The sequence below is a fragment of the Crotalus tigris genome, unplaced genomic scaffold (assembly GCF_016545835.1).
Source record: "Crotalus tigris isolate CLP2741 ecotype Arizona unplaced genomic scaffold, ASM1654583v1 scf7180000019147.1630427, whole genome shotgun sequence".
Taxonomy (NCBI): Eukaryota; Metazoa; Chordata; class Lepidosauria; order Squamata; family Viperidae; genus Crotalus; species Crotalus tigris.
In genome coordinates this window covers 1,167,846-1,182,007 of record NW_024097401.1, presented here as the reverse complement: position 1 = coordinate 1,182,007, position 14,162 = coordinate 1,167,846, and the positions used below count along the sequence as shown (strand labels likewise).

At 42.6% G+C, this 14,162-nt stretch overlaps 1 protein-coding gene across 3 annotated transcripts in view; it reads left to right on the top strand.

Annotated features, from left to right (window-relative positions):
* The window catches only part of PIK3AP1 (phosphoinositide-3-kinase adaptor protein 1), a 63,721-nt gene that overhangs the window by 26,740 nt on the left and 22,819 nt on the right, over positions 1-14,162 (top strand). For all 3 annotated transcript variants that reach the window (XM_039360005.1, XM_039360004.1, XM_039360006.1), the window contains exons 7-12: positions 1,121-1,317; positions 3,732-3,921; positions 5,288-5,368; positions 6,359-6,541; positions 9,168-9,233; positions 12,412-12,614. In XM_039360005.1, coding sequence (XP_039215939.1) covers positions 1,121-1,317; positions 3,732-3,921; positions 5,288-5,368; positions 6,359-6,541; positions 9,168-9,233; positions 12,412-12,614 — 920 coding nt within the window. The remainder of the gene's footprint in view (positions 1-1,120; positions 1,318-3,731; positions 3,922-5,287; positions 5,369-6,358; positions 6,542-9,167; positions 9,234-12,411; positions 12,615-14,162) is intronic.

The window sequence follows — 14,162 nt, the reverse complement described above, 5'->3', positions numbered from 1 at the left end:
TGGGCATGTGTAACTGTCTTACACAATCCAAGCAACTAGAGCAACTTGGACAGTTGTATGCCAGTTCCGAAAACAGATATTTTAAGAGACTAGAAAGAGATGTGGACAGAACACTTGTTCTATTGTCGAAGAGTTCTTTTAAGAAAAAGCATAGCTTAGAAGAATATACATTGAAATAATGCCCTTATTTATTTATTGATATTTATTTATTTAACAATTCGTACTTTAATAGGCAAATTTAATTATTGTAATAAAAAGCACAGTGGCAATGTTCAGAAAGAAAGATTATCATTTTTTATTTTTAGATTTTTTTTATCCCGCCTTTATTATTTCAATAAATAACTCAAGATGGTGAACATATCTAATACTCTTTCCTCCTCCAATTTTCCCCTCAATAACCAACTTGTGGGATGATTGGGCTGAAAGAGAGTTACTGGCCTAAGTCATCCAGTTGACTTTCATGCCAATATATCACTTGCCAGCTTTGTACATCAGCTCATGACTCATTTTATATTTAAGAAGTGATATAATGTGTAACAGTACATATAGTCAAGGCCATGGTTTTCCCAGTTGCAATGTATGGCTGTGAAAGTTGGACCATAAAAAAGGCTGAGTGCCAAAGAATTGAGGCCTTTGAACTATGATGCTGGAGAAGACTCCTGCGAGTCCCCTGGACTGCAAGGCGATCAAACCGGTCAGTCCTAGAGGAGATCAACCCTGACTGCTCTTTAGAAGGCCAGATCCTGAAGTTGAAACTCAAATACTTTGGCCACCTAATGAGAAGGAAGGACTCACTGGAGAAGGGCCTAATGCTGGGAAAGATGGAGGGCCATAGAAGAAGGGGACGACAGAGAATGAGGTGGCTGGATGGAGTCACTGAAGCAGTAGGTGTGAATTTGAATGGACTCCAGAAGATGGTAGAGGATAGGAAGGCCTGGAGGAACGTTGTCCATGGGGTCGCAATGGGTCAGACACGACTTTGCAACTAACAACAATAATAATGTATAACACCCTTGTATGATACACGACACATGATAAACAGAAACTGAAATTTAGATTTAGGCCATTTCCATTATTTAATTTGTCATCAGAAATTGCATTTTCCTCCTTTTTCTTTCAGGTCAAAGAGATGAAGAGCTGCCAACTCTGTTACACTTTGCTGCAAAATATGGTTTAAAAAATCTCACAGCCCTGTTGCTTACATGCCCAGGAGCTCTGCAGGCTTACAGTGTTGCCAACAAGTATGGTCACTATCCTAACAACATTGCTGAAAAGCATGGCTTCAAAGATCTCCGCCAATTCATTGACGAATATGTGGTAAAAATAATTTTTTTTGTCTATTATAATGGGAAGAAAAGTACTGGGGACTAAAACTTAACAATTCAAGACTCATATAGAAACAATAGATTTGAAGGTTTCAATTATATATGTGTGTGGTCTTATTTCACAATAATTGACATGTGAATGACATTGAGTTTACCAGAAGATGAGGGCCATTTTTGTAGTGAAATAATAATTTGAAAGACAGATCTTAAGGAGTCCTCCCCATTAATCTAAATGGGACTTTTAGAATTCAATCTAGAGACTTTTGATACGTCAATTATCACATAGGAAAAAATCCCTATGGGTTATGTTATAGATCAGTGATGGCGAACCTTTTAGAGACCGAGTGCCCAACCCCCCACCCCCCCACCGTCCCCGCCCTGCGGGCCACCCAACACCTCCACGGCCTGCCACAGATCGCCCAGGTGGCCCAGAAGCACCATGGTGGCCACGCCCATGCCCTGCAGCATCATTTGCACGTGACGGGGCACGAGGGCGGAGTCTTGTCCCCACTGCCCGGCTGCCATGTCCTTGGCTGTGCTGTTCTGCGTGGGCCCCACTTGGGGGCAGCTCTCCTCCAGAGGGGCTGCTGGAGAGGGGTCCATGAGGGGAGGTGGGGCTGGGGCGACGGCGCGTGTGCCCGGAGAGAGGGTTCTGATTGCTGCCTCTGGCACGCGTGCCATAGGTTCGCCACCACTGTTATAGATTCTGAAGTAACACAGAGGACTGTAAAACAGTAACTGTGAGAGGGACCTTGGGGTCAACTTTAAAATGAGCATGGCTGCCGCCATTTTTTCCTTCTCATTTCTAGTTGACACATAGCACGGAGGGAGAGGGGTTGCCAGAGGTTGCCCTAGACCAGTGGTTCTCAACCTTTTTAATGCTGCGACCCCCAACCGATCGTAAGTCAAGGACTACCCAACCGGTCGTAAGTCGGGGACTTTCCCTGCCCGGGAGCGCCGCGCATGCGTGGTGCCGCCCCCTGCGCCGGCTGAGGCGTAGCTGGCAAGCGGCAGAGACGGCACAGGCCGACCACCGGCTGGGCCACCAGCTGGCCCAGCCCAAGGGAGGTAAGGCACCCGCTGGGCCCCACACGCATCAGCAACCCTCCCTGCGCCCGCCGGCCTCCCACCCCTGGCCCTCTTTTACTTACATTTTTAGTAGTTGCTCAGCAGGGAGGGGTGGAAACTTCCAGACAGCTCACCTTCGCTGCAGACAATTTGCAGCACCGTTTGCAGAATGGGACTTTTGGCGGGCTCAGCAGGGCAGAGACAGCCTGGACAATTCCTATTGGCTTTTGAAAGCCAATAGAATTAGATTCTATTCAAGAGAGTCTATTCTATTGGCTTTCAAAAACCAATAGAATAAAAGGGAGTAGCACAGCTAAGGAAAAGGGGAAAAAATGGCGGACTGCATTGTTTGGCGACCCCTGTGAAATGGTCGTTCGACCCCAAATGGGGTCCCGACCCACAGGTTGAGAACCACTGCCCTAGACAAAACAGACTTTCTCTCTCAGACTTTCTCTTATGGGAACCAAGGTCCTCAGCTGCTCCCGGGACTGCGGGCTGGGCGTTTCATGAAAAGCCCGCCAACAAGCTGTATGGGGAAACATAGTTGCTTGCATAGCCTTAGGGGTGGGATTTCTTTTTTTTTTTTAATTTTTATTATTTTATTTTCATTACAATCATAAGAAAAAAAATTCAGATACATAAGAAGTTAAAATACAACACACAAATTCCGACATTGCTCACCCATTTCCCCCCAGACCGCATCCCCCTCTCATCTCTTCACTTCCCCCTTCCTTCTACCTCCTCCTCTGCTCCCCTCCCTCTCTCCTCCATCTTTCTACTTACTTATCCCTCTCCTCTTCTTCTCAATCGGATGCGGTCTGGGGGAAAATGCCCGAGCAATCCTCTATCACCAAAATCTGAACTATTGAACATACTACCCATACTCTCCCCTCCCCCCTCCCCCCCCCGACTTCCCAGAGCTCAATACAGGGTTACAAAAAAAAAGAAAGAAAAAAAAGAAAACTAAACATAGTCAACTTAAATTTACTACTTATACAATAACCGGAATCATAATAACCCTTAACTTTCTGCAAACTTCAATTCATAATTTAATAAAAATCCATTATTCATAAAATAAATGAAACTTTGTTGTTCCCTACTTCTGAATATATTCTATCCATCTTCTCCATACAGAAACATATCTCTTTTGTGAATGGTCCTTTAAGTAAGCAGAAATTTTAGTCATTTCTGCTAAGTCAGAAACCTTGAATACCCATTCTTCTAAAGAAGGCAGAGAATCTTTTTTCCAATACTGACCCACCAATAGTCTTGCTGATTATATTACTCAAGCAGTCATTACTATCCTGGAAAGATCATTTGCTTTTCTTTTTCTTGCAGGAGACGGCAGATATGCTGAAAACTCACATAAAAGAGGAGTTGATGCAGGGGGAGGATAATGGCTCTATTTATGAGTCCATGGCTCATGTCTCTGCTGACCTACTGATGAAATGTTCGCTGAACCCCTGTTGTGACGAAGAACTCTATGAATCCATGGGTGGTTTGATGCCCAGCTCTACAGAGGATTTATGTACATATACAACGTTCCTTATTTATCTCATAACATAAGTGTTAATGGCTACTAACTAACGTGGAGGCAATTTTTTGTCATTTTAAATATGCTCATTTGCTTAACATTGCATGAGAATGTAAGTAGCAAAAAAACAGAAAGGGAGCATTCTTGTTGTAGTTAGTTGTGAAGTCGTGTCTGACCCATCGTGATCCCATTGACAACATTCCTCCAGGTCTTCCTGTCCTCTACCATCTTCTGGAGTCCATTTAAGCTCACGCCTTCTGCTTCAGTGACTCCATCCAGCCATCTCATTCTCTGTCGTCCCCTTCTTCTATTGCCCTCAATCTTTCCCAGCATCAGGCTCTTCTCCAGTGAGTCCTTCCTTCTCATTAAGTGGCCAAAATACTTGAGTTTCAACTTCAGGATCTGGCCTTCTAAGGAGCAGTCGGGGTTGATCTCTTCTAGGACTGACCGGTTTGAACGCCTTGCAGTCCAAGGGACTCGCAGGAGTCTTCTCCAGCACCATAGTTCAAAGGCCTCAATTCTTTCGTGCTCAGCCTTTCTTATGGTCCAACTTTCACAGCCATACATTGCAACTGGGAAAACCATGGCCTGGACTATACGCACTTTTGTTGGCAGGGTGATGTCTCTGCTTTTTAGCATGCTGTCTAGATTTGCCATAGCTTTCCTCCCCAGGAGCAAGCGTCTTTTAATTTCTTGGCTGCAGTCCCCAACTGAGGTGATCTTGGAGGCCAGAAAAATAAAATCTGTCACTACCTCCATTTCTTTCCCATCTATTTGCCAGGACTTGAGAGGGCTGGATGCCATGATTTTGGTTTTCTTAATGTTGAGTTTCAAGCCAACTTTTGCATTCTCCTTCACCCGCATCAAGAGGCTCTTTAGTTCCTCTTCACTTTCTGCTATTAGAGTTTTATCATCTGCGGAAATTGCCTAGCAAGTGTGTAATTCAATTAACAGTGACAACTGGGACTGCAGGGATTCCCATCGCTAAGCGATGTGGTGGTGCTTAACGACTGCATCCCTCAGCAATGGAAATTCCTGTCCCAACTGTCATCATAAGTTGAGGACCCCCTGTAAACACATAACCTTTGTGTGAAGTTTTGATGACCAAGCTTTTATGGAAGCATGAGGAGTAAATATTGTTAATCCAACAGTATGAAATTTATGGCCAATACCTGGATATGGATTGATTTTCAAAAGGGTACTAAGCTTTTAAAGGTGTTCTTTCTCTGTTTTTAATACAACACCTTTTTAAAAAATAATTCTTCCTCATCTAAGAAAATAAAAAAATAGGAAGCTACACATATATTTAATATGTATGTTGGTAAAGTCAACTAAGTACATGTGTGATCCTTTTTTCCAGACGTAGAAATGCTTCAGTCAGATGCTAATAATCCTCTTTCACGGACTACCAAGGACTATATGATGCGCAGATTCTTAGAAGGTGAGCAACATAGCAAACACTTAACCAAAAGGCAAGATTACAACCAGAAGCAATTGGTTTGCATGTTATTCTTTGGCAGGTATCTATCAGCACCCTCACAGTCTTTGCCTCTTCGGTCCAGGATTTCACTGTTTTAACTATTTATTTTAAGATGTACTACCTATAAACAGGTTCAAGGTGCATTATACAGTGATCACAGTGTCCCATAGCTGCTCTTGGTACAGAGCGATAGGCATCTTTTATCGTTGAGTAGCAGTGGTCCAAAATATTCTTGCTCCTTGTGAGACAATTGATATGCTGAATGTATCTTGGCAGCTCTTGGCTTAGGTCAGCACTGTTAAAATCTCCTAACACAGCGGTTCTCAACCTGTGGGTCGGGACCCCATTTGGGGTCGAACGACCATTTCACGGGGGTCGCCAAACAACGCAGTCCGCCATTTTTTCCCCCCTTTCCTTAGCTGTGCTACTCCCTTTTATTCTATTGGCTTTTGAAAGCCAATAGAATAGACTCTCTTGAATAGAGTCTAATTCTATTGGCTTTCAAAAGTTGAGTAGTCCTCGACTTACGACCGGTTGAGTAGTCCTCGACTTACGACCGGTTGGGGGTCGCGGCATTAAAAAGGTTGAGAACCACTGTCCTAACACAATGAGTACAGAGTCTGAATATCTCTGTTCAGCCCACAAGATTTGGTCAGTTAAGGTTTGCATTGCCTTGTTTAAGCAGGCTTAGGGTGGTATGTAGACCCAGTTAGGATGAACGGAGAAAATTCTCGGGGGGGGGGCATAATAGGGTATGCTGTTAATGTCTCTAAGTTCACCTCACAAAATTTATTTAGCGTAGCGACATTTTTATACCAACGGTTATTAACAGAAAAGCAGATACCGCCTCCCTTCTTTTTATTGGATGTTGCTGCAATTCTTATCTGCTCTTTTAAATCTGAAATTCTGGGGTTTGTTTGTTTTCATTTTTAATATGATTTCCTCTTCTAGGTGTGAATTTGGAGATACCAGAACCTAAAGAAGGTATCTACCATCAAAGTGAAGACAAAGATGTCTATCATACTGTGGAACAAGATAGCTTTCCTCAGGAAATGGTGAACAGACCACCTGTTCCCGTTCCAAGACCTGATCTCTCCTCCATACAGGAAGACAAAGAACCATACATTTGTAAAGGTGAGTAGTGAACAAAAATCTGATAACTTTTTTGCTAGACAGTGTAGAGGGGCAAAATGTCCATTTTTACAGATGTCAAATACTTATTTCATTTCAGATTTTTTTTTTACCTCTTGTTTTTTATTATAATATTTTATTAGTGGTCTATATTTACAATTCATAGGTTCTTGGTAAACAACGTGTTGTCTGTGTCCATTTGTTTTACTTCGTAGTACATATTATAATTCTAATCTCTACCCCGTTTTTTCAGCCATCGATAAAATACGTCCCATATTTGAAAATGTTCTGTATCTTCTTTTTCTTTAATCTTTAGTTTAAGTCTATCCATTTCTGCGCAGTCCAGTATTTTCTTGATTATCTCTTCTTCAGATGGCATTTCTTCATTTTTCCAGTGCTAAGCAAATACAGTTCTTGCTGCTGTTAATACATGCAACATTAAATATACATTTTCTTTATCATATTTTTCTGGTATTATACCTAATAAAAATAGTTCCGGTTTAAAATCCACATGTTTCCTTAACATCTTTTCTAACCAAATATGTATTTTTTTAGTCATCAGGTTTTTGACACCTCGCTAAGCGCAGGTGATACTTGAATATTGTCATGTCCTAAAAGTGGTACAATCTGTGAAAAGGTTGAAAAGCCCTGCTCTAGGCAACCAACAATGTCTATTCTCTCTTTTTATGACAACCTCTTAGATCACAAGTGTCAAACTCGCCGCGTCACATGGCGTGTCGTGACCTATCGTCACTTTTTTCACATTGCCGGAGCTGGGGTGGATGCAGCCTCCGTATGATGCAACCAGCCGTGGGCCGGCAGTTTGACATCCCTGTCTTAGATATTGGGAAAATGATGTGATATCTCTCCTTAGTTATCTTTTTTATTATATATATAAAAACAAGTTTTATTGGTTTTTTAACTTTTACATCAGAGTGCTCAAGAAACACCATGGTGATGGGGTAATCAATCATCCAAAGACAAAGTCATACATATATAATTCAAATTAATTCATTAAAAGTTCCCTCTCTATTTCCCTCAAATAGTATAACATATTTAGGTTAATCCATTTCGACATGAAATTCAATCAGTCAAAACAATCATCAATAACATTACGTCTATGTAAATCCAAATCCTGTTTTTAAGCTTTACTAATTTACAGTTACCATATTCCAATTTAATCTTGAATAAACATATTATTAACACTTTGGGTATCATATCTAAAACAAGCATATTATTATACAAAATATCATCTTGTAACTTCATATACTCAGTTAATTGTTAAATCAGTCCAGATCTCTAAAGCCTTTTTAACCCATTAAGTAAAATTTTAAATCACATTTTTGAATCTAACTCTAGCTTTCTTTCTGTGCCAGGCCGGTTTCCATAATACGGCATCTGTATCATCAAATCTCAGAATTTGAATATGGGTATTTATCGACACATCAATCTGGTCTAAGTTCTCTTCCCCTTTTTCCAGTATTATCTGAACAGTATAGTCAATTTTTTTCCGTGTTGTAGTTCTTAGTTATCTTTTCTGAGGGCTAAACTTAAACCAGTTCATTTAACTATCCTTAATATAACTTAGTTTTCAGCTACACCACTATTTTGGCTGTTGTTCTTTTAACTCACTCCACTTTGTAATATTTTCAATTGTGGTGTCCACACAATTGAACCAGTGAGGGGTGATTAAGACAGCGCAGAGGGGAAAGTTATTACATGGCATCTGGACTCTATCCAACTGTTAATATATTTCAAAAGAACATTTGCTTTTTAAGCAGTTGCATCCATTTATACAGCTACCATACAGCTTGTATCAAACCATATGATTAACATATCATGTCAGGTTGCTCAGATTGAAATACACTATATCCATGGCATTTCCCTAATCTATTAAGTTACTAATTCTTGTCAGAAAATGGGGCAAATATAGACATGTGACAAACATTTGTAGTATGCCTTTTCTGCCTAAAAAGATGTCCACAACAAATTTAGTCTAATGTACACAAAGAAAGTTTGGATAGATCTTAGAATAAGTAGCTGCTTCCAATATATATAAATGCTTATCTCATTTTTTAAGTTTTGATCATGCAATGTTTTTATGTTTTTACATGAGTAGCATAATGGAACTGAGATTTTAAATCCAATGCTCTACATTCTTTCCCTTGAAGTTTACAGTAATAATTTTATTGTAATCATTCAGCCCAGGCTGAATCAATAGTGAAGTACAGTCTTATTCCCTAATCTAATAGTTCAATTTGAAGGGTTTTTTTTAAAAAAACAAATTCTCTTTGATTCACAGGGAAGATTTCCTATGAAAGATAGTTCTCCTGCAGTTTGTATTGGTCAAAATGGGCCTCAATCAGTGCTTGTTTTATTGTGATAAAATTTCTGTACACCTGTATCGTTTAAAAACTCATAAAGTCTAGAGCTCTCCTTTTTAAAATGTGTTTCAATTTTGGGTACTCCTCTGAGTTTCGTTCCTATTTGTATTTATATTTCTTTTGATGTTATATTTGATAACTTGATTTATATTTCAATACTATTTATAACATTTTTAATATGTGCTTCTTACACAACTTTATATTATGAACTTTTAAAATGTTTTAAATAAATTGTACATGTTCAGTTTTTGCAGGAAAAGATCAAGAGAAATCTGGGAATCTTTATGTTTCTGCAACAAATATTGGCAAAGGTGAGTCACGATTACAGATTTCTTGCAGTTTTTTGACAAGTTATTGTAAGTTTTATTAAGGGTTAATGCTATTCATTATAGATTTGCATAACTGAGCCGTGTTAGTTAAATCAAGTAATGGCAATGTGATCTAAGAGCTGTTAACTTAAAGCAGTGGTTCTCAACCTTTTAATGCCGTGACCCCCAACCGGCCGTAAGTCAAGGACTACTCAACCGGTCGTAAGTCGAGGACTACTCAACTGGTGCAGCACCGTTTGCAGAATGGGACTTTTGGCGGGCTCAGCAGGGCAGAGACAGCCTGGACAATTCCTATTGGCTTTTGAAAGCCAATAGAATTAGACTCTATTCAAGAGAGTCTATTCTATTGGTTTTCAAAAGCCAGTAGAATAAAAGGGAGTAGCACAGCTAAGGAAAAGGGGGGAAAAAATGGCGGACTGCGTTTTTTGGCGACCCCCGTGAAATGGTCATTCGACCCCAAATGGGGTCCCGACCCACAGGTTGAGAACCACTGACTTAAAGGAACATAAGTAGCCATGCAAGATATTGATGTGATTCCTCTTCTAAGTGGTGAATTGTCTTAATAACACTTCTCTTCCCTTGTTTTTACACACTCAGAAAAAAAAAACACTCTCCCATTCCTAAATCCAACTTGACAGGTCTCCAGACATTTCTGGAAATACTGCTAAATTTACTACAGGTTTTGGGGATTCGGGGTTCTTGGGGCCGTCCTTGAGGCGGGTGCCAGGCACGCTGCCACCCAATGGCCTTCCTGGCCACATCAGAAACAGGGGCCAGGTAGGCGCCTAGGATCAGTAGCCGGTGCAGTTTTCCGCCCCAACAGACGTCTCCCTTGTCTCTTTTTTGGGCGGCTTTTGATTCCTCCGTGCCTCCTCTATTCCATTAGGCTCAGCTCCACGTTTGTCAGTAGTTGGTACCAATCCTAGATTCAATCTGGGAGTCTTCAAAGCAAATAGTTCTTGGTTGAGGCCCATCTCTGAAGTAATGGGCCAAGAGTCACTTCAGCCAGTGTCTCAGCTTCCCCACAAGCCTCCGGAATTCTCTAATGTATTCTGTTTCCGGTCTGCTTCCCTGTCTGATGGCGCAGATCTCACATTCTGCTAGCTCAGTGTTTCCCAAACTTGACAATTTTAAGGCATGAGGACTTCAACTCCCAGAATTCCACAGCCAGCAACGCTGGCTGTGGAATTCTGGGAGTTGAAGTCCACATGCCTTAAAATTGTCAAGTTTGGGAAACACTGTGCTAGCTCGACCTGTGTGTTGTCTCCAAAATAGTTTCTGAGCTCTCCCAGGAATGCATCACAGTCCCCTAACTTGGGGGCTCCCTCGTCATGGAGCCCCATCATCCACTCTGCTGCTTCTCCCTCGAGGTTGGTCACATTGGCATCCACACAGGCTCCATCATCGGCGTATATTGGCCCATACCGGTCCAGGAAAAATGCCAATTTCTCCAGATTCCCATTAAATGTAACTGATCGGTGGGGGTCCCAGGGGTCCTGGCTCACCCCAGTATCCCAGTAGCCACCCTCCTCCTTAGGGGAAGAGGCCAGAGCTGAGCACCAGTGGCCACCAGCTGGGGAGCTGGCTGTCCAATGGTCCCCTGTTCCTGGGCCACTGTCTGTGGGAGCCTGGTGGCAGCTTGGACTAAGACCAGACTAGGTTGAGGGATGGCAGTTCTCCGGGGCTGGCTGCTCCTACGGCCGCCGTGCATCCCATTCTCTGTCATGTTTGAGGCAGCAGGCCCAAAGCGGTCACTGAAAGTTGACTGACAGTTCCACCCTCTACACTGACTCTCCTCCTTGCAGGTCCAACCCAAGAAATCTCTCTCTCAGCTGCTTGACAGGCTGTCAAATATCTCCACTGTACCTGTTTCTCCCAATCCGCTGGTTTCTTTCCCTTCCACTTCAGGGCTTGGGCAGACGCCCTCCCCAGAGAAGATCACCAAGAACTCAGCTTCAGCCGCCTTCGGCATCACATCCCTCCATATCTCCTTTCCCATCTGGCTGTGGCTTCCTGATGGGGCAGCCCCATTTTGCGCTGTCGCTTGCTCCTTTGGGTGGATCACCAGAGCTTCGGCCCCAAAGTCCAATTGGGCCATGACTGGGTTCTCTTTTGCTGGTCCCCCTCTGGCCATCTTCTCCCAAGTCTTCGCAGCTCTTCTGGAGGCAACTGGACAGGCTGCAGGAGCTTGGGATTCCTTGAGAAAGTTTTTCTTAAAAGAGAGCTGGTTTAATGTCAAGGTTCCGACTAACAAACCCAACCAAATAAACACTTTCGAGGCTTTCCAAACTCGTAATGTAAAACTTTATTGAGTACATCATTTCAGCACACATGCAAGCAAAACCAGCTCTGGCAAAACCCCACCCAATCCCATATAGTAAAAGTACAGAATTTCCCCTCCCCTTTCTTGATCAGGTCATGTTGCCCAATTAGGTGGAAAAATATTGTTATGAGAAAGGGTCTCTGGGTTTGGCCAGACACCTGGTGAATCGTCCTTGGTTCTCACAGTCCGCTTTCTTGATCTTTTGAAGTCTGCTTTTCAATCCCTTTCCCTCCCCCCCAAGTTTGTTGGCAAGCTGAGAAGCAATATTTGTGCTTTGAACTTGACATTAAGGGCACACAGAAAAGGCAATAGAGAAGTCAGGATTTCTGGGGAAGAAATGATGAACTGGAGACAGTGGCTCTGACTACAGTGGAGGAATGAAGAGCTGGCCATGAGCCAGGGGTCTCTAGCAGGTTTAGAGTTCAAGGGAGACAAGGGAAAACCATCTTTGCTCAAACTACAAATTGGCGCAGTTCACATACTTCTTTTTCTAATCTGGAAGTTGAGTCATGACAACTACTCTTCTTTTCTTTTTGATTTGAAACATTTCACTGCTTATCCAATTAGCTTCTTCAGCAAGTTGGTGAGGGAAGACCCCATATATGTCTTCCAGTGTGTGAGTGAGTGGGACAGCACTCCTTCGTTCTTCCACTGCTCTTCTTCCTCTTTCCTATGAAAATCATGCACAAATATCCCTATTTGATCCCCCTCTTCAATCAGCACACTCATGTCCTGGAAAACAACATTCCTTTGATTTAAACTTCACAATTGAACTATGTAATATGCCCTATGAGAAAATAACATGAAGACGTTTTTTCCCCCCTTTTTTAATTTTAGAACAAATAAATACAGTTTCAAGCCAGTCTCAACAGAGCCTATATGACCCATTTGCTGGTATGAAGACTCCAGGTCAGAGGCAGCTGATTACTCTACAAGAGCAAGTGAAGCTGGGGATGCTCACTGTAGATGAAGCTGTCCTGTGTTTCAAAGAGTGGCAGTTAAATCAAAAGAAGAGAGCCGAATCATTTCGCTTTCAACAGGTATGTATTTCAAAGAGATGAACATTATAAAGTCTCATTACTAAACTTAGCTTGCCTTATATCTCACATTACTTCAAATGTGTCTGTTTTTGTCATTGCAGGAAAGATTAATTGCCACAATTTCTGCTTCCTGTCTTTCTGTAAATAGCATAGTTGAGTTTTTAAATAGAACTCTTCAAATTTTAATAGGCTAAAATGGTGAAAAAGTTTCTACAGTAGACAGAACTTCTAATTTATGTAAAACATCTCTTAAGGTAGCTTGGGACAACTAGAATACTTTTGTCCTAGTGGAATATTTCCCCTCAGTTTCTTCATCTGTGGACAGTAGGGTAAGAAGAAGTTTTTTGAGAATTAAACTTATTCTCTTTGTGTAGTTGCCCACTCCGTAACAATATCCAGTGAGGAAAGAAATCTCTTTTTAATCAAGTTTTTTATCTGACCTTGACATTCTTTTTACAAGAGACTTGGGCTTTAGAAGAACCCAATGTAGATAGTTCCTGTATTGCAGGGGTTCTCAACCTTGGCAACTTTAAGACTTGTGGACTTCAACTCCCAGAATTCCTCAGCCAGCTTTGCTGGCTGAGGAATTCTGGGAATTGAAGTCCACAAGTCTTAAAGTTGCCAAGGTTGAGAACCCCTACTGTATTGGCTAGTCAAGTGACAAAGAAGGGACACCTAAAAAAGCCTGGCAAAATTCAACTCAGTAGCTTTCCAGACAGTTAATATTCTCCTCATGTATTGGGCAGCAACCTGCACTTGCATAGTAAAAATATTTCAATATTTTTATTATATCTTTTATTAGGGCGTTGCAATGGCTGAGCGGTTAAGACCCAAGCACTATGCCAGTGATGGTGAACCTTTTAGAGACCGAGTGCCCCAAAATTGCTCCACCCCTGCCCCGTCCCCACCCTCCCACAGGGCCACCCACCACCTCCACGGCCCGCCGCAGATCGCCCAGGCAGCCCAGCAGCGCCATGGAGGCCACACCCTCCACCCATGCCCCGTAGCATCAACTGTTTGCGATGGGGCGCAAGGGCAGAGTGTTGTCCCCACTGCCCAGCTGCCATGTCCTTGGCTGCGCTGCTCCAGGCAGGCCGTGCCTGGGGGCGACTCTCCTCCGGGGGGCTGCTGGTGTGGAAGGGGCCACGGGGAGGCGGGGCTGGGATGACGGCATGTGTGCCCACAGAGAGGACTCCGAATGCCACCTCTGGCACTCGTGCCATAGGTTCGCCACCCCTGCACTATGCAATGGGTGAGCTCCCATCCTCACCCCAGCTTCTGCCAATCTAGCAGTTCAAAAGCATCAAATGCAAGTAGAGAAATAGGTACTACTTTGGTGAAAAAGTAACAGAGTTCCATGGTGTCATGCTGGCCATGTGACTATGGAAACGTCTTTGGACAGCACTGGTTCAATGGCCTTGAAATAGAGCCAAGCACCACCTCCTATAGTCAGCCACAACTAGTGGAGTAAAATCCGCAAGGATTCCTTATCTTTATTATCAGCCTCTTTACAAATACTGACAGGGTAGACTTCTAAGGAAATAACAA